This window comes from Neoarius graeffei, chromosome 17 (genome assembly GCF_027579695.1).
Source record: "Neoarius graeffei isolate fNeoGra1 chromosome 17, fNeoGra1.pri, whole genome shotgun sequence".
NCBI lineage: Eukaryota > Metazoa > Chordata > Actinopteri > Siluriformes > Ariidae > Neoarius > Neoarius graeffei.
The window spans coordinates 62,839,173-62,863,205 of NC_083585.1; the positions used below are offsets into that span (position 1 = coordinate 62,839,173).

At 43.7% G+C, this 24,033-nt stretch overlaps 1 protein-coding gene across 1 annotated transcript in view; it reads left to right on the top strand.

The window, feature by feature from the left end:
- Positions 1-24,033, top strand: part of LOC132901261 (uncharacterized) — a 68,209-nt gene that overhangs the window by 8,905 nt on the left and 35,271 nt on the right. The window contains exons 2-9 of the mRNA XM_060943580.1: positions 2,808-2,903; positions 6,807-7,040; positions 7,229-7,388; positions 13,024-13,083; positions 15,353-15,879; positions 18,561-18,698; positions 20,606-20,734; positions 22,535-22,687. Of these exons, the coding sequence (XP_060799563.1) occupies positions 2,808-2,903; positions 6,807-7,040; positions 7,229-7,388; positions 13,024-13,083; positions 15,353-15,879; positions 18,561-18,698; positions 20,606-20,734; positions 22,535-22,687 (1,497 nt within the window). The remainder of the gene's footprint in view (positions 1-2,807; positions 2,904-6,806; positions 7,041-7,228; positions 7,389-13,023; positions 13,084-15,352; positions 15,880-18,560; positions 18,699-20,605; positions 20,735-22,534; positions 22,688-24,033) is intronic.

Below are 24,033 nucleotides of genomic sequence, written 5' to 3' on the forward strand. Positions count from 1 at the left end.
CCTCTCTGACCCATGGTGCAAACAGGCAATGCAATAAATAAAAATAGAATAATTGGAAAAAAAAGCAAACAATATAAACATTATAAACACTCTAGATAGGAACTAGACATAGACTAAACACTCAGACAAACAATATAAACAGTATAAATAAACAGTATAAACACTAGATGAGAACAAGACATAGACTAAACACTCAGACAATATAAACAGTATAAACACTCTAGATATGAACTAGACATAGACTAAACACTCATACATACATACATACATACATACACACACACACACAGGTTCAAATAAACAACCAGTCAAGGGCACTTGAGGTATAGCAGGTAAACACGAAATAAGTAGTATAAACAAACTAGTAGCTGTTAAAATGAGGTAGTGCGGAATAGTGCAAATGAGCGAGGTAAAGTGAGATGTGCGGTCCCTGAGTTCAGTGTGTTAATGAACATTGAGGTGTGTGTGTGTGTGTGTGTGTGTTTTGGGGGGGGGGGGGGGGTGGAACTGTGAGGATGACATGTCAGATGCTGAAGGGGGGGCAGGGGTGTGTGCGAGCAGACTCTGTGGCATGGGGCAGAGGGGGGAGGAGGGGCAGAACAGGGAGGGAGTTGAGCCTCCTGACTGCCTGGTGAAAGAAACTGTTCTTGAGCCTGCTGGTTTTGGCTCGGAGACTCCGCAGTCTCCTCCCCGATGGCAGCAGGCTGAAGAGGCTGTGAGATGGGTGGGTGGGGTCACCTGCAATCCTGATGGCTTTGCGGGTGAGGCGGGAGTTATAAATATCCATTAGAGAAGGGAGAGAGACACCAATGATCCTCTCAGCTGCTCTCACAATGCACTGCAGAGACTTGCAGCAGGACACGGTGCAGGCGCCGTACCACATGGTGATGCAGCTGGTCAGAATGTTCTTGATGGTGCCTCTGTAGAAAGTGTGCATGATGGGGGCCGGGGCTCTTGCTCTCCTCAGTTTGCGGAGGAAGTACAGACGCTGTTGGGCTTTTTTGGCCAGTGATGCGGTGTTGTTGCTCCAGGACAGGTCTTCAGAGATGTGCACACCCAGAAACTTGGTGCTGCTCACCCTCTCCACTGCAGCACCGTCGATAGATAGTGGAGCATGCTGGGTGCACTCTCTCCTGAAGTCCACAACAGTCTCCTTCATCTTCTCCACGTTCAGACGGAGATTGTTGTCCTTGCACCACATGGCCAAGCGGCTCACCTCACTCCTGTAGATTGTCTCATCGCCATTGTTGATGAGACCCACCACAGTCGTATCATCCGCAAACTTGAGATTTGAGCTGGATGTTGGTGTGCAGTCGTGGGTCAGCAGAGTGAAGAGGAGGGGGCTTAGCACACATCCTTGGGGGGCCCCCGTGTTCAGTGTGATGGTGCTGGAGGAGTTGCTGCCGACCCATACAGTCTGTGGTCTCCCCGTCAGGAAGTCTAGCAGCTAGTTGCACAGGGAGGTGTTGAGTCCCAGCTGGTCCAGTTTATGAATGAGCTGCTGAGGAATGATTGTGTTGAATGCTGAGCTAAAGTCTATGAACAGCATTCTGACATACGAGTCTTTTGTCTCCAGGTGGGTGAGGGCTGAGTAGAGGGCAGTGGAGATGGCGTCATCGGTCGAACGGTTGGACTGATATGCAAACTCGAAAGGGTCCAGGGCAGGGGGGAGGGCAGACTTGATATGCCACATGACTAGCCGCTTGAAGCACTTCATGAGGATGGGAGTGAGTGCGACAGGGCAGTAGTCATTGAAGCAGGAGGGAGACGGCTTCTTCGGGACCGGGATGATGGTGGTGGTTTTGAGGCACGTGGGGACGACAGCCTGGCTCAACGAGATGTTGAAGATGTCTGTAAAGACATCTGTGAGCTCCTCGGCACAGTCTCTCAGGACACGACCAGGAATGTTATCAGGACCCGGGGCTTTTCGTGCATTTGTCGTCCTGAGAGCTCTCCTCACGCTGTCTGGGGACAGCATCAACACCTGGTCGCCGGGAGGTGGTGGGGTCTTCTGTGCCGTGGTGCTGTTGTCTGCCTCAAAGCGAGCGAAGAAGTCGTTCAATTGATTCAGCAGAGACGTGGAGTTGTCACAGGTCTGTGGCGAGGGCTTGTAGTCTGTGATGGTCTGAATCCCCCGCCACAGGTTCCTGGTGTCTCTGCTGTCGTTGAAATGGTCAGCAATGTGCCTGGAATACTGTCTCTTGGCCACCCTGATGCCTAATGACCGATAGGCCCTAGCTTGTCTCAGGCCCACCTCGTCCCCAGCTCTGAAGGCGGCGTTCCGAGCCGACAGGAGCCTATGGACTTCCCCTGTCAGCCATGGCTTCTGATTGGCCCGAATGGAGATGGTTCTGGTGACCGTAATGTCGTCCATGCACTTCCTCATGTAGGCAGTGACGGTCTCCGTGTACTCCTGGAGATCTGTGGTGGTGTTGTAGGTGGCCGCCTGTCTGAACATGCTCCAGTCAGTGGTGGAAAAACAGTCCTGGAGTGCTTCTGAGGACCCCTCTGGCCACACACATATCTGTTTTGTAGCTGGTTTGTATGCTGGCATTAGCATAACAGTGGAGTGATCTGAGGCCCCAAGGTGGGGGAGGAGTAGGTCTTTGTAGGTGTCTTTATGCATGGTGTAAACATTGTCCAGAGATTTTGGGTGTCTTTTAATTTTAGTTAGTTCTCGAGGCGATATTTCTAGTTTTCACTGAAATGTTTTTATTGACTTTGTTTTGTTTTGTTTTTTTCCTTTTTGGCTATAATTGTGTAGAAGATGATGAAATGTATTTAAAATGTATTTTATTTGTTCTCAGAATGAGCTAAAGGAGGAGCAGATGAAATCCCAGCAGAGGATCCAGGAGAAGCAGAAGGAGGTGCAGGAGCTGAAACAGACTGTGGACACTATTAAGGTGAGGAGTGAAGAGTAGCTGTGTTTCAATTAACCTGCTTAAAGGAGATGTGCAGAACCATGGCCTCATGTTTTGTTTATAAGTGCCTTGAGACCAGTGGCGGCTGGCCCATAGGGGGCGCTCGGGCGCCACCCTCCCAGATGTGGAGTGTGTGTGTGTGTGTGTGCATATATATATATATATATATATATATAATCTCATCTCATTATCTCTAGCCGCTTTATCCTTCTGCAGGGTCGCAGGCAAGCTGGAGCCTATCCCAGCTGACTACGGGCGAAAGGCGGGGTACACCCTGGACAAGTCGCCAGGTCATCACAGGGCTGACACATAGACACAGACAACCATTCACACTCACATTCACACCTACGGTCAATTTAGAGTCACCAGTTAACCTAACCTGCATGTCTTTGGACTGTGGGGGAAACCGGAGCACCCGGAGGAAACCCACGCAGACACGGGGAGAACATGCAAACTCCACACAGAAAGGCCCTCGCCAGCCCCGGGGCTCGAACCCAGGACCTTCTTGCTGTGAGGCGACAGCGCTAACCACTACACCACCGTGCCGCCGATATATATATATATATATATATATATATATATATATATATATATATATATATATATTTTTAAACAAATGTTATCAATGTCAGTTTTACTTAATAGTGTGTACCTACATGCAATCTGAATTATTTAAACAACATTTCCACCAACTGACTCTCATTCAACAGTGAATTTCCACTGACGGACTCGTATCATTTCTCTTCTTGGACACTCGTCAAAGTGCCCCAGAAGTGCAGCGAAATAGCCAATCGTGTATGGTTGCTAGGGAAAAATAATAAATATTTGGCCAATCAGCATCGCTGAATTTAATTGTTTTGGGGCGCTGGAAATTTCGCCCCGCTACAGAAAATGTGGGAAAGTGTTTTTTTTTTTTTTTTGTTACTATGGTGATAAATTTGAGGTCTCAGGTCAGTCAGTCAGAGAGATGATGGCGATGATGACAGTTGAGGGGCAGCTTCCACCAAATTCGGTGAGATCTTTGTTGAACTACTCTTTTGCGAGAAGGACGATGGTGGAAAAAATCCGTGGTAAAGAGCTGCGACCCGACAAGCCCGAAATAAACATCACCCAGCCAACCAAGGAGAAAGTTAAAGCCTACAACAGGACGTTTTGCAGGAGTTGGTTCCAGTGTAAGTCGTGGCTGACAGGCTGTGGAACAGCCAATGCACTTTTTTGTTTCCCCTGCATCCTTTTCAAAAGTGACAGGTGTGATTTGACGTGGACACAGTCTGGACAAACTGACTTAAAGCAGCTCTCCGATCGCATCAAGAAGCAGGAAAGATCAAGAGTTCACATGGGAAACTGCGTAAAGCTAGCTGTGCTTGGAAGGATTAGCATATCGGCGCAGCTAGACGATGGGTACCGCATTGCTGTAAGAAGGGACAATGAAGAGGTCGATAAAGTCATATTTTATCTAAGATCATCGATTGTGTTAAATTTTGTGGTGCTTTTGAACTAGCAATGCGGGGACAGACAGACGAGCAAAGTTCTTGTACAAATAAGAACTCTCCACCCCATTCACTCACTCATTTCATCTACTCTCTCTCTCACACACAGACATACAAATACCCACCTACTCAGACTCACACTCACCCACTTAAAAATTACATCATACTCTCTCTCCTCACTCACTCACTCACTACACAGTCCAACTTCACAAACACACACTGACTCAAAGTAGGAACATCACTCTCTCCCTTTGGAGTTTGGACAGAGGAGATGCAAGGACTAAATCTGCCGAGTGTAAACATAACGCCACTGTTGAATCAGAACTTGTCTTTATTATTGTTAGTTTTGGTTCGTGTTGTCTCTCAGTTCTGAACTGGACAGTAACTTCAAATCCTTCACTCTCTCACACAGAAATCTTACCCTCATCTCAGAAACACACACACACACACACACACACACACTGTTGATTTATATAGATTCAGCTGAAATCATACCCTTGCTATAAACTTCTCTCAAGAACTTGAGTATTGTATTGTATTTGATACCGTTCCTTTCCAAAGCATAAATGGAGCCTAATATAGCTATAAATTAATTTACTTTATCTGTGAAACTGCTGATTTTGTGAAGGAAATTAAATTATAATTGTGGAATTGTCATTTTCTGACTGTTCATTTGAATGCTTATACTGGACTAGGTAGGGAAATCTATTGGCACACCAGCCCCACCAAGAATTTTTTTTCACTAGCCGCCACTGCTTGAGACCCCAAGAATGGTACAGGAATAGTTTTAAGCGTTAACAATAAATCTAATATCGTAATAGTTATGATTTTAAAATGATTCATATAGGTAGCGGCCTGAGTGAATGACCTTGACGTCTGTAACGTCACAGCAGGAAGGCTATCGGTCCCATCGCCATTTCCGCTATACTAAAACACAGAGGTAACTGCAACTTCCAGCTTCCATTTTGAGCTAATTTATCGCCATGTCACGTAGATGTGTTGCTGGCTGGTGCAGCAACATGACAGAAGGTGCATTTATGTTGCATTCATGGCCCAAGAATGTTCAAACTGCAAAGATTTGGACACATTTTGCGAGAAGTTCACAGGCACATTGGGCACCAACGAAGTGGTCTCTCCTCTGCTCTGTACATTTTACTGAAGACTCGTACGAAACCTCTGATCTGTTGAGGAGCGTTGGCTATAAGCCAGTTTTGAAAGAGGGTGCAGTACCAACAATTAAATAAAACTACAAGAAAAGGAAAAAAATTATTTTATAAAAATTGTTTTTTTTCAACAAAAAAGGAAAGTAAGTTCAGTGGCACCAGCTCTCCCACAGTTTGAGCCGAGGGTTGTTGGTAAAACCCAGGATGGAACGGGACGTGACATATTATCGCTCAGGCAGTGACCTCCCTGCGGTTGTTGCTAAAACCGGCGATGTCCCGTCCCGGGTTTTAGTAATTGCTTGAGCCAAGCAGTAATGGTGGAGTACTCAGTCTTGGGAAAATGGAGAATGAGTGAAGCAGCCGTCTGATTTCTAAACTGGATATTGTTGCCATCTCGCCCTTGTGTGGAAGAAGCGAATGAACAGAGAACTGAATGAACAACTGAACATCAGATTGTTTTGAAACAATCGGCCACAAGATCGGCCTTCAAGAAGCGAGAACGCAGACGGGTAAGCTCCGACTCTCATTTGGATACAAAACAACAAAAACAACACGTTGTTTACCTGCATTTAGATTAATACATGTAACTTGTATTGTGTATTTAAGTTACCGGTCTCAGATTTATTTAATTTGCTTCAGAATGTGATTGTCTCAGTTCATCTGATTATTTAATGAGCCTTTTACATTTTATCAGTGAAAATGCATGCATGTACATGTATGTTGCATAAGTTATAACACCCATCCTGTTTTAATGAGAGTCAACCCACAGTCAATGAAGTCAAATCAGTCTTAGTTGAGCAAGTCAGTAATGGTATTTCTTACTTTCACCATAAATTTTTTATTTATATGACTTTGGTCTATAGCTGTCAAAGGCCTCGGCCTTAAAACCGGTTCCTGCAGTGATGTCACGCGCTCAGGGCTGGCTGGCTCAGCGGGGCAGCTCCAATGCCAAATTTGTGGTCGAGTTTAACTCTGGTTTTTTTTATTCCCATTTATGCAGCATACAAGAGTCAAGGATGGAGATACTATCCACTCAGACCTGTATTTAAAAATAAAGGTTCTGCGTATCTCCTTAAAATAGTGAACTAAAAAAACAAGGAATGAAAACCCGAGGCTTTACAAAAACAAAAATATCTCTAGAGAGAGTTTATTTTTTACAGAGTATCTCATTAGACCTCCATTTTGTGTGTGTGTGTGTGTGTGTGTGTGTGTGTGTGTGTGTGTACTAACAGATGCATTATCAGGCAGCAGTAGATGACAGTGAGAGGATCTTTACTGAGATGATCAGCTCCATGGAGAAAAAGCGCTCGGAGATGACGGAGCTGATCAGAGCTCAGGAGAAAGCTGAACTGAGTCAAGCTGAGCGACTCCAGAAGCAACTGGAGCAGGAGATTGCTGATCTTCAGAGGAGAGTCACTGAGCTGGAGCAGCTTTCACACACACACGATCACATCCACTTCCTCCAGGTAACACTCACTGTCTGATCTACAGAGGGCACTGTTCCTCACAAAGTTTCCTCCTAAAAGCTCATTACAGCAACAATAAATGTTCCTGTCTGAGATCCCAAGTGTGTCTTTGGTCTGATTCAGTCTGAGATTCATTCGTTCCTCTCCTACACTTTTCTCCTTCTCTATTCTGTGTTTCCTCTCTGTAGAGTTTCCCGTCTCTCTGTGTTTCTCCTGGATGTGACGACTCACCCAGCTTCACTGTCAATCAACATCTCTCATTTGATGGAGTGAGGAAATCTCTCTCAGATCTGAAAAAACGAGTCGAGGAAATCTGTGAGGAGGAATTCAGCGTAATCCATCCACAAGGTAAACAAACAAACATTTGTTCTGTATCACAGTAAAGAGAGCCATAAAATTAATGTAACGGAAATAAAACGTAAGCAGGAACAAAACTGCATCAAATCACAAAGCATTAGTATTAGCCTCAGAAATAACATGTACAAATTAAATTTCCCAGATAAACAGGACCTTAATCACACATCCACAAACTAATCTTATTGAACTTTACACATAACAAATATGATGAACATTAGATCAGAACCGAGGCCTTAATTCCTCCATAAAATCCATCAGAAAGTAAAAACACACACATTGTCAGAGCTTCAGCTGGGAAAAGTTTTTTGCTTCTCATGATTCTTGCATTCAAATGCTGCACAGTGTGATGACATTTTGGCCGATCTCTAAATCGTGTCTGACTGAGAGCAGTGAGGAATCTAAGGCCACTCATTTTTTATTTTTAGGTTCACGGATCCGTCGACGTGAGATAAAAACTACCGCTGAAAAAATAAACAGTCTATGTGTACTTTTTATTTGAACCGCCGAAACTTGCAATTAGTATATTATTTTTTTTGACAACGTAATAGCTTCCTTGTAACAGCATTATATACCCAGTACTAATAGATCTACTGCATTCGGCGGGAAAATTCCCACTGGTAACACGAGTATACATTTGCGTTCGGTACATATCCTACCATGGTCACCGTGTGCAACAATCTAACCGCAGATGACTTGCAAAGGGTCAAGGTCGGTATCGGAAAAAAAGCCTTTCCCAGTTAACACTGGGGAATAACATGTTGTAAACACTGTTCGTTGTAAATTTCTGACTGGGATACTGGCAATTACCATTGGGAAGTTGCTTATCGAATTCACCAGCGTGATGGCAAAATGGCTTCAGTCAGTTCTGATCGTTATGTCAGCATTTCATGCGGAGATCGCAAATCGTTTCATCGAGTGGATTTGTTAAGTGGACAGAACGTCGGTGAATACATATCGCAAGAATTAAATGTAAGCAAAGAAATGATAAAATGTGTGTACGCTTCCACGAAGGAGGGTAGATCCGATACCGGTACTAGAGCAGTGCTCGACATGCCAGTGGTAACCTTAGTCAGAGACTTTGACTGCTCCTATATTACTGTTGAGCTTGAAGACGACGGAGACAGCACAGGTGCTATCGAATGTGAACTGGACGTCAGACATCCGTCAGCACTCGATGTGCTCATGGCAGCATCACGCTCATACGACCACTTGCCTTCACAGAAGTAAGTACTGCCTGGGAATACTAATCAGTGATCAAAACCATTCACTATATATCTATAACTTAGTACAAGCATTATATTTTTCTAATACAAATTAGAGCTAGATGGTCTAAATATGAAAGCGTGGCAATAATTCAACGTATTATCGCTCAGTAAATATTGTAATGTTTAATATATTATAGCAGGGCAAATGCCCCAGACCGGCCAGGATAGGCCGTCGTAAGGGGACATTATGCCCAACTTTTTATTTTCTGAATAGAATTTAGAAATACCCCCATCCGGTTTCTCCCAAATCTGCAGGTGATTTCATCTCCTAATTAAAAATGCCTTGAGTCCATACTGCTAAATCAGTTTTATATTTAAAATAAACACATTAAATCTTCAATATAACTCTGGTAAAATATTTTTGATATTATTCATGATTTTAATATGAAATATTGATATTTAGGAAAACATAATTTGGATAATATAAGGTAAATATACAGGTATGGTAGGTTTTTTTTCTTGTATTGGTGATGGTAGCAATCCTATCTAGTGCTGGTTTTAAACACAAGCTTGCATGTAGTACTAGTCTGTAGATGGAATGACTGAATGTCTATATATATATATACACTTACATACATATACACTGATTCTATGAAATACATGTATTTACATATCAAATATTGATAGCTCATGTACACTGCTATTGAATATCACTGTAAATGTTGATAATATTCATTACTCTTTAAATATTTGTAAAATATCAGTTTTTAACATTTTACAATTATAATCCATTTAGCTGAATGGTGTAGTTTACTGCACTCTGAATTTTCATATATATATAATTTCATTTTTTATTATTTTATATTTATCATACAAATATAACAGAAATATAACAGAATCGATGACTCATGGCAGTTGGATTTAAAAATTATGTACTATTTAGAAACTTAAATGCTATGTTGAATATATAGGCCTATCAGTACTATAGATATATCAGAACATAGTTGTCTATTGATTAATAGTGATTGCAAGGAATCGGATATTGTGAATGTGTATGTAACTTTGATATATGTGATTTAGAATGGTGTGTGTGTGTGTGTGTATATATATATATATATATATATATATATATATATATATATATATATATACACACACACCATTCTAAATCACATATACGCAAAAAAAAAAACGCAAAAAAAGAAAAAAACAGTGTTGCATGCGGATGAACTGAAGCAGAACATTGATCGTTTGTGTGAACTCTTGAACCATCCGTGGTTTTCAAACAAAAATTTCCAGGATTTCCAAAGTGAAATGTCCAAGCTTGTTCAAGGAATGAAGTCATATCATGACTATCTTCTTTGTCAAAAAGAAAGAACAGCATCCAACCACGCATCTCTTGAACCAATCAGAGCCATGAAAGACACCTGGACTCTGCGTCATCTTCCTGCCTCTCTGGGTCCAATTCCAAACAGTTACACCAAAGTTGTGGATGTAGTCTAGAATCTTCATACATATTGTCCAGCATCACTACTGGACCTGGAACCTGAAGACAGATATGAACGGCGACAGTGGTTAGAAAAGCTATCACTTCCCTTTCCAGCCACGTTGTACTCCTACCACCATGGCAATTCTCTAGGAAACATAAACTTCCTATGGCAGCGATCTGGAGAGAAAGATGATGAAGATACTATCAAAGCTGTAACTTCACTAAAAGAAACAATACCCATCTACTCGACACGTGCAATGAGGAGAGAGTTCACAAACCGGTACCCCTCTGTTAAACCAGCACTTCTAAGGTCAATGTACAACTTTTTGAGAGAAGACGCATCAGCCCCAGTAAACGCAGCAATAGCCAGTGTTGATTATCGATTAGAGGAGTGTCTGCTTGCTGCTGATGATCCAGATCTTGTGTATGATTTGTGCCGAAATAATGGAAGAGTCTGTGACACTAGATATGACCCATTCTGGGAAGAACTCCAGCGATACCTAGATGAAAAGGCTGCAGTACATGAACGCCGACAAGCAGATCATCTATACTTACCATTTGCTGTGTCTGTTGATTCCTTACGCAGAGAGATCACTAGCAGATTACCAGATGATACACCTATACCATCAGCATCATCGTTATGGTTCAATTTTTGGCCTCGCAATCCCTACACATACTCCGCAATGGCATACACTGGAAGATTCAAAGTAAAATTTGCCATACAACAGTGACTTGCTAGAGCACAGCATGCAGATGCCCATTATACAGGCTATCAGTTCAAATAGATGAAGGAGATGGCCGTTGAGTGGAAAGAGCATTCGATGATGGTATGTGTAGATGATAAAGCAGTTGTGCCCATAGGGGAACCAGCCACACCTATATTGACTGGAGTGCGGCCTCATAACAAGAGCTTAGTGCCTCTAAACACAGTTTTAGCAGCAACGGATCATGATTTCCATGTTGCAGGTGCAATACCATCGGTTCTCTTTCATGTCAACATACCTTCAGATCCACGGGATAGTTTTCATCGGGGTAAAATACATGTAACTGTAAAGGACAAGGTTTTCCAGCCGTCGAGTCCTATGAGGCATGCAGCAGAAAATTCAAAAATATTGAGAGAAATAAGTACAGATGATGGTCTTGATCTTGATTCACCAATACTCTTTCTGTATTCAGATGGCAGGCCAGATCATCGCACCAACTTCAAGTCTGTCCAACTAGCTGGCATAGCAATGTTCATATCCCTTAACCTTGACATGTACATTGCAGTGAGGACTGTACTTATGCAAAGCTACGCCAACCCTGCTGAAAGATGCATGAGCTGTTTGAATTTCGCCCTGCAGAATGTCTCCCTCTGCAGAGAACTCCCTGATATTGAGTTACGTCTGAAGTCTCTTACCAGCCTAACAAAGTTGCGGAATGCTGCTGAACGCGACCCTAAGATAAAAGATGCATACCTTGAATCAGTTAGTCCTGTTATAACAATCCTGAATGAAAGCTTCAGAAAGTTAGTGTGGCAGGAAGAAGTAGTGGAGGTACATCAGCCTGCAGATGAAGAGTCCATACAGTCAATGAAGGAAATGCTCAAACTACTTGATGAGAATATCCAAGCAGATGCATTACCAAACGATTTGAGCAAGTTTCCTCAACTGAAGGATTTCATGGATCACCATTGCAGATGTCGACACTATTCATTTCAAATCAAGAAATGTACCAGACAAGAATGTGCTTATTGCACACTAAATCCGCCAAGACTGTCAGATGAAATCTTTGAGAAGCTCCACTACCTACCTGATCCAGTCCTTGGAAAGGATGGCGACACATACCTACCTTTTAATGAGGTGTATGGCAAAGATACAAATGATGATTCATGACCCAGTTTGCAGTCCAAACCACAACCAACCGCAAGATACAAAGAAAGAAAAGGCATCCTTGTAGCAGATAAAGTCCGTCAAGTAGTTGTCTGTGCAGAATGCCGAAAACTAAGAGTGATTTACTCGAGAAATAAACTCTCCGCAAGTGACAAAAAGGATGTCAGTAGAATGAAGGAAGAGAGGGTCTTTGTTTGTGGCAGTCCATTATTTGAATCTGGTCCCCTCAGTGACCAGATTGTGGTTAGAGAGGGCATTACGTGTGCTTCTCCAGTGGAAACAACTTACTACGCGGGGAAAACGGCTTCTTTTCCTGATGTGTGTTTCCACTGTGCTGACCCTGAAATTGCTTCAACAGCAGCAGTGCAACAAAAAAAGGAAGAATACGGCGTAGTGAGGCCTATCTGCATAAACTGCCTTGTGGCAGGAAAGGAAATTGTCTGCAGGAATGCTGTTAAAGTAGTCAGAAAGAAAAGGATGTGAGTCCAGTTTTGGACATGAACTGACTTTTGCAGATGTTGGGACCAATAGACTATTATGTGTCGAACCTGCTCATCAGTAATTAGTGACTGTTCATAATGTTTTCTTGAACTTTAATGAAACATTTAAATCTTTTTGCATTTTCTGAATTCTACCTTCTGTTGATACAACTTGTTTCCAATGAAACCTGGTCATAAAGCTTTCTGTCTGAACTTTTAAGAATTAAAAATTAAAAGTTCAAATTGGTTTTTCATATTTTTGATATTTGTGTTAAATATAACTGTAGTGTGTGTGTGTGTGTGTGTGTGTGTGTGTGTGTATATATATATATATATTTTTTTTTTGTGTGTGTGTGTGTCTGTCTTTATTTTATTTTCTAATCCCGACATTGAAAATTTGCCATTTGAAAAAAAAGAAAAAACAGACATTGACATTTTTATTTCAACCGACATACTCTAAAATGTGTTGAAAAAATCCGTGAACCTAAAAATAAAAAATGAGTGGCCTAATTTTTCATTTTCATGCTTTAAACTGTTTTCGTGTCATTTTTCAGTCTCCATTTTGTCTCTGTGTCTCTACAGCTGCAGCAGTTCACATGATTTTACCCTCAAAACCAAAGAGCAGAGAAGATTTCCTGCAGTGTAGGTGTAACACACACACACACTCACTTCAACTCAGAGGAGGACCGCCCACATGATGGCCTTGCATTTTCACTGATAACTTAACTTGGTTATTAATGCATAAACATTCGATTTTTTTTTCTTTCTTTCGCCTCGACTGTCGTGACATGCGTGGATTAAATGTACATTATCCTCGATGCGTCAAGTTTGAGCTTAATCTTATTTTTATGTAATAAAAAAGGGCTTCATATTTAACAGCAAATGCACTGGACTTGGAAAACTGATCTACATTCCTCACCACAGTTTATTAACACATCAGCACCATCTTTTAAACTTGAATGGTCTTCAGAAGTCACAAATCTAAGCTTGAAGGTTGATTTTATAGACATGGTATCTACATTTTAAGCTGGGATTTTATAAAGCTCATGAGCTGACATCGTTACTGCTGAGAATTATGGCGATGACACGATCAATCTCAGAATTCCAGACATGATAAACAAAAGTACAACACTTATTCAGAAGGTCATTAAAGGAACCGCTTCGATCCAAACACAGTGAGCAGAAATCCTGTTCCTCAATAAAAATCTATAAAGGTTCTCTGAAATGTTACTACGGCTACAGAAGGACTCTGAATCCAACACGCACACGTTATCCTCTTCATGTTTATCTAAACCTTTTCCTGTGCAGACACAATTATACTGAGCATAAATTCATACAGAGACTGTGTGTGTGTGTGTGAGAGAAAGAGAGAGAGAGAGAGAGAGAGAGAGAGAGAGAGAAAATAAGAGCACTGAATAACAAAGGTATATAAAAAACTAATGTTTATAAGTTATTTTAAAATGGAAAACTGTGTGAATAATAATGTAAAGTGTCAGAACACTGTTGTGATGTAGGAATTAAAACATGCTGTACATTTCTCTGAACAGTAGGTGTCGCTAGTGAACTCTGTTGAATGAGACTCCGAGTCATGAATCTTTTCGTGAATCACAACCACTGAGCTCTATATAAAACCTGGAGGACTCAGAACCCATTCCCCTCTGTAGAGACGAGTGAAGCCATCTGGACGCCATCTTACCACTCACATCGTGTGGATTTGGTTTGTGTGTTAAACCGTCGTCTCATCTCATCTCATTATCTGTAGCTGCTTTATCCTGTTCTACAGGGTTGCAGGCAAGCTGGAGCCTATCCCAGCTGACTACGGGCAAAAGGCGGGGTACACCCTGGACAAGTCGCCAGGTCATCACAGGGCTGACACATAGACACAGACAACCATTCACACTCACATTCACACCTACGGTCAATTTAGAGTCACCAGTTAACCTAACCTGCATGTCTTTGGACTGTGGGGGAAACCGGAGCACCCGGAGGAAACCCACGCGGACATGGGGAAAACATGCAAATTCCACACAGAAAGGCCCTCGCCGGCCACGGGGCTCGAACCCGGATCTTCTTGCTGTGAGGCGACAGCGCTAACCACTACACCACCGTGCCGCCCCATGAGAGATGATGATGATAATAATACAAAAGGCTGTACAATACTTCCTTTCTATTTAGGACAGCTGTTGAAACAGGATTATTTTCTCATGTTATTTGCCATTTTCACTTCATTCTCACAGTCATGTCTTAACAGTATTTATTCATCACATAATTCACTGTCATTTTAGACACAAATGATTCAATTTTGATGCTTTTCCTTTTTAAGACAACACAGTGTTTAGCAAATGGGGTAACTTTTAACGTGGTAAACAAATGTAATAAGAAACACAGCGTCTGACAGTATGGATGCCGGATGCACCGTCTGGCCAAATGCTTCAGTGAGATGACGACTGGACTGAACCCACACTCCACAAGCAGTTAACAAAACTCATCTTGCATAGACGTGAATTATTTTATTTTCCAATGCATACATCATTCATAATTCTGATTAAAGTTGCATTTGTTTACCACATTAAAAGTTGCCCCATTTGCTGAACAGTGCGTGGACTTAAAAAGAAAAAGCTTCATTCTCACATGTTTTAACAGTATTTATTGGTCACAATTTTGCTAATTGAATTTTTTGTGTCTAAAATGTGACCAATAAATACTGTTAAAACAGAGGGGAATGGGTTCGGAGCCCTCCAGATTTTATATCGAGCCAAGGCCTCTTTCGTCATCGGTCACGTGGTTTCGTCTGCCACGCCCCCTTCTACTCCATACGCGCTTCGGAGCCTCACGACAGACAGGTGTCTCACACACACTTCTTATAAATCCTGTGATTAACATCTAACCTGTGGATATTTTATTGTTTTAGATTTCTGTTATCTGACTCTGGATCCAAACACAGTAAATCCTAACCTCATTCTGTCTGAGAACAGAGCGGTGACACGCAGTGAGACAAAACAGCGATACTCTGATCATCCAGAGAGATTTGACTCCTTGTGGCAGGTGTTGTGTAAGGAGAGTGTGTGTGGACGCTGTTACTGGGAGGTGGAGTGGACGGGTGATGGTGTGGACATATCAGTCTCATATAAAGAGATCAGCAGGAAAGGACGGGGTTTTGAGTGTGGGTTTGGATTCAACAGTCAGTCCTGGAGTCTGCAGTGTTTTCCTTCCTCTGTCTATTTCCGACACAACAACATTAAGACTGTTCTCCAAGGTCCATCATCCTCCAGAATAGGAGTGTATGTGGATCACAGTGCAGGAACTCTGTCCTTCTACAGCGTCTCTGACCCGATGAGGCTCCTCCACAGAGTCCACACCACATTCACTCAGCTTCTATACGCTGGGGTCTGGATGTGGCTTTCTGACTCATCTGTGAGGTTTTGTGATCCGATGAAAAAATGAAATGTTGGTAAAAGTTGAAATGTTGAGTAAAATTATAACTGAGGTGTCAGATTGAATTTCTCCCTGAAATACAAAGACACTTTTGTGTGCAGAAACTGTGGCACTAATGAATTATTATTTTCAGAGTGCATCTGTTTTATAGATTAATAAGAAAATAAGTTACATAAATGTCTTAATGCAGAATATAAGATGTTTCTAGAAAAAAAAATTCAGACTATTTTAAATGTATGCACTATTATGAGATTTATTACACTGATATGAAAGTTTAGAATGTCTCATTCTGTTTTTTCTTTGGCAAAATCTGTTTCTTCAGAAATAAAACTTCCTCAAACTACTGCGTCTTTCTGTCCTGCTGCTGGTGGAAACACACCCTACTGTGTGTAAGAACACTTAACAATTTTGTGTCTTGAACCATTTTCTGTTCAAAAAAAAATATTTAAAATATGGAATAAATACAGAGTTATTTTGCAGGTTTTGGAATCTATCCATATAAAGATTATTTACAAATCATTGTTTTCAGTTTTAATTTCAATTTCCACATACAATATCACCTTTTTCTGATTTGGGGCTGTTTTTCCTCTCAGATGCCTGATTTAATGTCAGTGATGTGTCTCTCTCCCCATGTTCTAAACTCATTTGTACTAGTTTATTGTACTTTAAAACTAATAGATGGTGTAATCATTTAAAACAATAAAATAGGGTTAATTTTAATTACCAGGGCATAAAAACTCTCTTTGTGTTTCTACTTTTCTATTTCCATTTAAAGGCCAAATGACGACTATTAATCAAACTCAGGTTTATAAAAGATGCTTCATAAACTCAAGATCCAAACACTGTGTCGAAACAAAACTTTATTAAACAGAGATCAGTTTAAATCCCAGAGGGAGCGCTCGCGTCTCTCTCCATCACTACACACTGGGAACTGCACACACTTCAGGCCTCACACACCACACACTGGTTTCCTGTGAGGCCTTCACTAATGTGCAGCTCCACATTTAACTGTAAATATACAGTTAAACTAAACAGCAGACAAGTTAGCATTCATAGACAGGCAAAAACGATTTCTGAAGACATTACTACTAAACCTACACAAAGCTTACACTAGACTTTCACAGCAAGAGGCTATACATTCAACACCAAAACTTACTTTTCTGGTCAATTACGCACACACAAGGATCTTAAACAGGGAATTGCTTCCTCACGCAGCACTCGAAACTACACTGAAAACGGCACGAGAGGTGCCCGGGAACATGAATAATCGATATCAGCACTGGGGCACATGAACATGCGTAACTTGACTGACAGTCTTTCCAACACAGCCGCCCCCAAATTTATATCTAAATTTGTCCCATGGAAAGGCTGTTGTGGGGTCAATCAGGGTCACCAGGATTGTCCTCTGCGTTGGCAATCTCTGGCAACACAATCAGGCGGGTGATGGGCCTGGTGTAGACTCGGTCCTTGATTTTCACCTCGGCTGTCCTTACTCGTCTGTCGATGCCTGGGAAGACCTTGACCACTTTGCCGATCTGCCATGAAGACCTTGGAACTGGGGGGTCAATCACCAGCACTACCATGCCGACTTCGACATCTGGAGAAGAATTCTGCCACTTCCCTCTGGTCTGTAGTCCTAGCAGGTAATGTTTGATGAAAACTGACCAGAATCTCTCTGCCAACACTTGGGAATGTCTCCATCTCCGTTTGCTCAGCAGCTCAGACTCTGGATAAATTACTTGAGGTAAGGAGCCATCTGGCCGCCCCATGAGGAGACAATTCGGTGTCACGGGGTCTGGATCTGCCAGGTCTGCTGAAACATATCCAAGGGGCTTTGAGTTCATCATAGCTTTGATCTCAATAAGGACCGTCCTGAGGACTTCCTCTGTCACAGTCTCTGAGCCCAATGTGGCATAAAGGGCAGCCTTGACCGATCTGATCTCACGCTCCCATGCTCCACCAAAATGGGGAGCTGCAGGTGGATTGTAATGGAAGCTGATCTGCCGTTTGGCCAGGAGTTGCTGCAATTTGGGGCTTAGGCTACTGTAGGCCTCTCTAAGTTCAGTCTCCCCTCCACGGAAATTTGTGCCTTGGTCAGAGTAGAGTTCGGCAGGCTGACCACGACAGGCAATGAACCGTCTAAGGGCCATGAGGAAAGCGTCGCTGTCAACGGAGGTCAGGATTTCTAAATGGACAGCCCTAGTTGTCAGGCATTTAAATAGCAGGCCCCACCTCTTCTCGTTTCGGTGCCCCACCTTGATCATGAAGGGGCCGAAGCAGTCCATACCAGTAGAATGGAATGCTGGTTTGTACAGTCTGAGTCGAGGGGGTGGAAGGTTCATCATCTTCTGACTGGCTGGTTTAGACCTCCATCTTTGGCATTCTAGACAGAGATGTTGATGCCTGCGCACTGCTTCCCTTCCTCGGAGTATCCAGAACTTCCGACGAAGCTCGGCGAACACTCGTTCTGGTCCCGGATGACATAACTGGACATCATAGGCCTTTATGAGGAGACGAGTATTCGTATGGCTAGGATCCAGGACTACAGGGTGGATACTGTCTGAATCAAGTCCTTCCACACGTCTCAATCGGCTTCCAACTCTAATGAGCTGGGTGGCATGGTCGAACTCAGGGGAGAGGCAGAGTAAACGACTATTTGAGGGAACTGATTTCCCTTCCTCTAGGAGCCAATATTCCTCAGGGAAGCAGTCTGTCTGGACTCTCCTCAGCACCAGAAACTCTGCCTCCCTGAAGACAGTGGCAGGAAGGTGATGAGTGAGACCCGCCGCCCCATGAAGCTCCTCAGCCACTGCTTGCAGCAGGTCCTGCCAGCTGGCATGCCTGCACCCATCTGTCACAGATGGCAAAGCTGTGGCTAGTCCACAGAAGGTGGTCATCCTTAGCTCTGTGTGATCATCCCTGTCAGGCTCGGAGGGATTCGATGGCCATTCATTTTGAGGTAGCAGGAGAAACTGAGGTCCATGAATCCAATGGTTAGATTCTATGAGCTGCTCCAAGTGCTTGCCTCTGGTTAGGTCATCTGCCGGGTTTCTGACAGAGTCTACGTATCTCCAGAATTTCAGGTTGGTCAACTCCTGTATCTCTGCCACTCGAGTACTTACGAACACCTTGAAATGACAGGACTCAGAGTGCAACCAATGGAGGACAGTGGTAGAGTCTGTCCAATAGGTGACTTCTAGAATGGATAGGGTAAGCTCTTTTAGGAGGAGTGCAGACAGCTGAGCACCTGTGAGTGCTGCACATAGCTCCAACCGTGGCATTGAGTGCTGTTTTCTTGGAGCTACTCGGGACCTTGCTAGGAGGGAGGCTAGATGTACATTGCCATCAGCATCTGTGGACTGAAGGTAAGCCACGGATCCATAAGCCTTTTCTGAGGCATCACAGAAAATATGAATGTTGTGGGTCACCTGAGGATCGTCCAGTGAGGATAGTAAGTAGCATCTTGGCAAGACCATTTGAGGCAGATGTTTCAGCTCTGATTCCCACTCTACCCAGGCTTGAAGGAGATGTTCAGGGAGTAGGGGGTCATCCCAATCCCGGTGCTTATCCCAAAGTTGTTGGACAATGATCTTTGCACGGGTGGTGAAGGGTAGGAGGACTCCAAGAGGGTCGTACTGAGTGGCCAACACACGGTAGATGTTACTCATTGTAGGAGCCTTGTATGACACAGGTCTGTGCTTAAAGCCTAAGGTGTCAGTGTCACAGAACCAGCTCAAGCCTAAAGTGGATTCTCTTACTTCTGCTTTGTCCTGTGAGAGCCATAGCTCCAGTTTGGCAGATCTAGCATCAGGTGGGAGGTGGCTAACAACATCTGGCTGGTTGCTGGCCCACTGTCGAAGGTCAAATCCTCCAGATGCTAGTAGGTCTCTTAGCTTGTTGAGCAAATGGCGGGCTTCCTGACTGGTTCTAAAGCTCTGGAGACAATTGTCTATATAGAAGCATTTCTCCACAGAGAATCTTACGTCTTCTTCTGGCGAGCTGTGAGATGTGACATGTCTCTGCAGAGCAAAGGTGGCACAACAAGGACTACAAGTTGTCCCGAAGGGTAACACTTGCCACTCGTAAATGTCAGGTGGGTCATCTCTCCTTATATCACGCCATAGGAAGCACAACAGAGGTTTGTCTTCAGGCAGGAGCAATACTTGGTGAAACATTCCTCGTATGTCTTCACTGATGGCCACACTATGCTGCCTGAATCGAAGGAGAACGCCCAGGAGTGAGGGACTAAGGGTTGGACCAGGCAGCAGGCCTTCATTGAGGTTGAAACCTTTGTGTCTGAAGGAACAGTTAAACACTATTCGATCTTTGCCATTGTGGTTGACAATGAAGTGGGGAATGTACCAGCTTTCCCCTGTGGAGGTGTTCTCAGAGGCCAATTTGGTCACAGCATTAGCATCCACTAATCTCTTGACCTCAGCATTGTATATCTCTGCTTTGCCAGGGTCTTTAGCCAGACGTTTTTCCATGCTCCTGAGGCTAGGCATGACAGCTTCCTTAGGGACCTGGAAGCGGGGACTGTTGGCTTTACGTAGCAGTGGTGTGGCATAACGAAGGACTCCATCCACCTCTACTCTGGTTGTCTTGGTCTCCAAACAACGAATGGCATCTTGATCTTCTCTTGACCACGTGGCCTCTTTCTCACAACAGTAAGGCAGGACATCAAGTTGCCACAGGCGCTCTACATCTCTTTTGAGTTCCACTTCTGCAGGACTCAGGGAAAGGAAAAGGCACTGTTGTGACTGTAACTGTGTTTGGAGAAGACGAGCTGGACCCTGTAGTACCCATCCAAGCCGGGTCTGTACAGCAGCTGGCCCACCTGGTGGTCCTAGATGAACAGGTGTGATGGGCGTTATCAAATGAGGGTGGTCAGCACCAATGAGTAGCAGGGGTGATGCATGTTCAAAGGGCTGCAGAGGTAGGTGTTGAAGATGCTTATACCTGCTCAGAAGGGTGGCAGGATATGAATGGTCAGCAAGTCCAAGGTGCTCAGCGGTAAAGGCTGCTTTGATTTGGAATGTCTTTTGAGGCTGGTTCGCAGGAGACAGCTGGAAGGAGACAGAGGAACCACTAAGAGTTTGCACATCTTGACGTATGGTTCTCAATGTCAAATTCTCTTCTGAGCCTTGTATGCCCAGCTTCAATGCTGCAGCTGCGAGCACGATGGTTCGCTCTGATCCATCATCGAGCACTGCATAGGTGTCGAGAGTTTTCCCTTGATAGCGAATCAGAACTCTAGTGACCTTAAGGAGGACTCTTTTGCTGTCTGTAGGCTGGTCCAGGTACAGGGTTTCAGTGGCTGACTTTGACCGGCTTGAAGATTCTTTAGGGCTGGCATCTTTGGTATTGACCTCATGCAGGATCTGAAGGTGTCTTCCCTTACAGATACTGCACGGCTTCTTTAGTGTGCACTGTGCAGCCTGGTGATTGCGTGCACACCGCCAGCATCTATGATTAGCTTTTATCCAATTAGCCATCTGATCTTTGGTGAAGGCTTTGAATACTGTACATTGACTGAGGTAGTGTTCGCTACTGTTACAGTATGGACAGAAAGCCGGTGAGGTAGCTTTCCTCTGGGCTAAGTCAGCTGTCTTATTTGAGGAGTCAGCTGATGGCTGCGTGGGAACTTCATTGGCTCCATGCAGTATGGTAGCTGAGCGAGTGGTGGACTTCCCTTCTCGCCTGCGATCAGGCTTTTGAGCTGTTTTCTGCCCTTTGCCGATAGTCATTGTGGCTGAGTCTTGACACCATGCCTCATAATGTAGCCACTCTGACAGGTCAGTGAGAGTGAACACAGTTCCAGGGCCTCGACCCATCCGGCGACGGAACTCTGACCTCATTTCTATTGGTAGCTTGCTCAAGAGGCGCTCCACATGGGATCCACATCTTAACTCTATGTCACCGTCTGGACCCAAAGTAGCAAGCATGCCAACCAGAGCTCTAATTTCCAAGGCAAATCTCTCAAAGGCCTCTGTATCTCCCCTTCTGACGTCTGCTGAATCCATTACACTGGCGATTTTCTTGAGAGCTAGCTTATGGGGTTGACCATATCTCTCAGTCAACGCAGCCATGGTGTCAGAGTAAGGAAAGGAGGAGTTCATGAAGGAATCTGCTACCAGACATGCTTCCTCGAGCTTCAAGTGATCCAAGAGGATTTGGTATCTGAATAACTCCATAGAGTCAGGAGGCAGAAGGTTTCCAAGAGCTCTCTGTAAACGAGTGAACTCGCCAGGATCTTTTGTGACAAAGTCAGGTATTGTTGCTTTAGGACCCCTATAGGTTTGCTCTTGGTTTGCTGGGTACATAAGGCATTATACAGGAACTCTGGGCCTTCGTGGTGGATATTGAGGCTGCGGTGCAAACGATGGCTGTTGAGCATAAGTAGGTCTGGATGGTGGAACCTGTGGCTGAGAATAACCAGCAAAGTAAGGCTGACTTGGCTGAAGGCTATAAGGTAGATGAGTAAAAGGCTGGTGAGGATAAGGAACTTGCTTTGCTGAGGAGCCTCCATAAAAGGGGATATTAGCTGATTGCAGTGGAGGTTTACTGGGCGTAAAGGCTGCAACTTGGTCTTTCACTATCTTCAGCTCAGACATCATTTTCTCAAAGAAGTCACTCAACATCTGGTCTCTATCTGAAGGTTCTCCCCGAGGACTCTGCGGAGGGGAGGAAGGATGATGAGGCTGTGCCCCAGTTGTCTGAGATGACTGCGTTGAGCAGTGGCTGTTGGGCTGAGAAGGTGCAAGAGGCTGTGAAGCTGGAGTGGAATGAGGGATCTGAGATGAATGATAAGGTAACGGTGAGATATTTCTGGATACAGGATGCTCAAGATGTGGCTCTACATGCTCACTATGTGGCTGGTCACCATATTGGCTGGTTGACACATGCAGTGTCGGTGGTTGCCATCTTTCCCATGATTGGTGATAGGGGGACATGGGTGGTTGACCACTAGGCTGCAGTAGAGGAGGACTATGGGGACCTGAAACAGGCAGCAGCGGGTACATGCTGTGCTTAAGCACTGGATGCAACCCATCATCGATTGGTACAGGCAACTGCTCACACTGACTGTAAGGTGTTCCATCTCTTGTCGGAGGCAAAGTCCCCATTGGCACTCTCTCTTCTGGCATATAGTGTAGCCTCTCTTCAGTACCCTGTGCTGGCTGGTGCTGTAGTGTAGGATGAAGGACTAAGGGGAGGGAATGTCTTCGGCCATCGCTCAGATCATATTCTTGAAGATAACCAGGTAGATGGATCTGACACTTTGGCCTGACAGCTTCAGGATGTGATGAGTATGGCTGCATATCTTCAAAATACACCTCTGTCCAAGGCTAACACCAATATCCGGCTTGAAGGACCTTTGTTGAGTGGGTGTGGCTCAGGTACTGAAAGATGGACTGTATTAGGAATGAGATATGGGTGTCTCCTTGGTGTGTTGGTCAGAACACAGGACAACTGGATATGCAAACCAAGATTTACTTGTCTTCAAATGCACAATACAGCACAGCACGGGGTACAAGGTGTTCAATTTCCAAATAAATCTTCCTCTATTCTGTATTTATATTTATCTAGGTGGATATTATCTTAACATGTCTGTTGCAATAGTATGTGTATGGTCTGAGAAAAGAAACAAACAAATAATGTGCATTAACACACTATAGGATACTACAGAAATACAAAATGATGTGTGGTCTAACAGTGCCAACTAGTGACCACTAGTGGCACTGCAGGTTGGACTCAGCAGCATGGAAACTTTCGGAAATTAGCCATTTAAATATGCATAAAACTAGCGAACTTTTAACTTCAAATATCTAGTCAAAATGGACTAAATAAGGCTGACTAAGATAAGATATAATAACTTACTAACTCTAGGCATGAAAAACGGAATATTTGGATCAAATAACAGGTTGAACTTCTAAATATACAGTTAAACTAAACAGCAGACAAGTTAGCATTCATAGACAGGCAAAAACGATTTCTGAAGACATTACTACTAAACCTACACAAAGCTTACACTAGACTTTCACAGCAAGAGGCTATACATTCAACACCAAAACTTACTTTTCTGGTCAATTACGCACACACAAGGATCTTAAACAGGGAACTGCTTCCTCACGCGGCACTTGAAACTACACTGAAAAC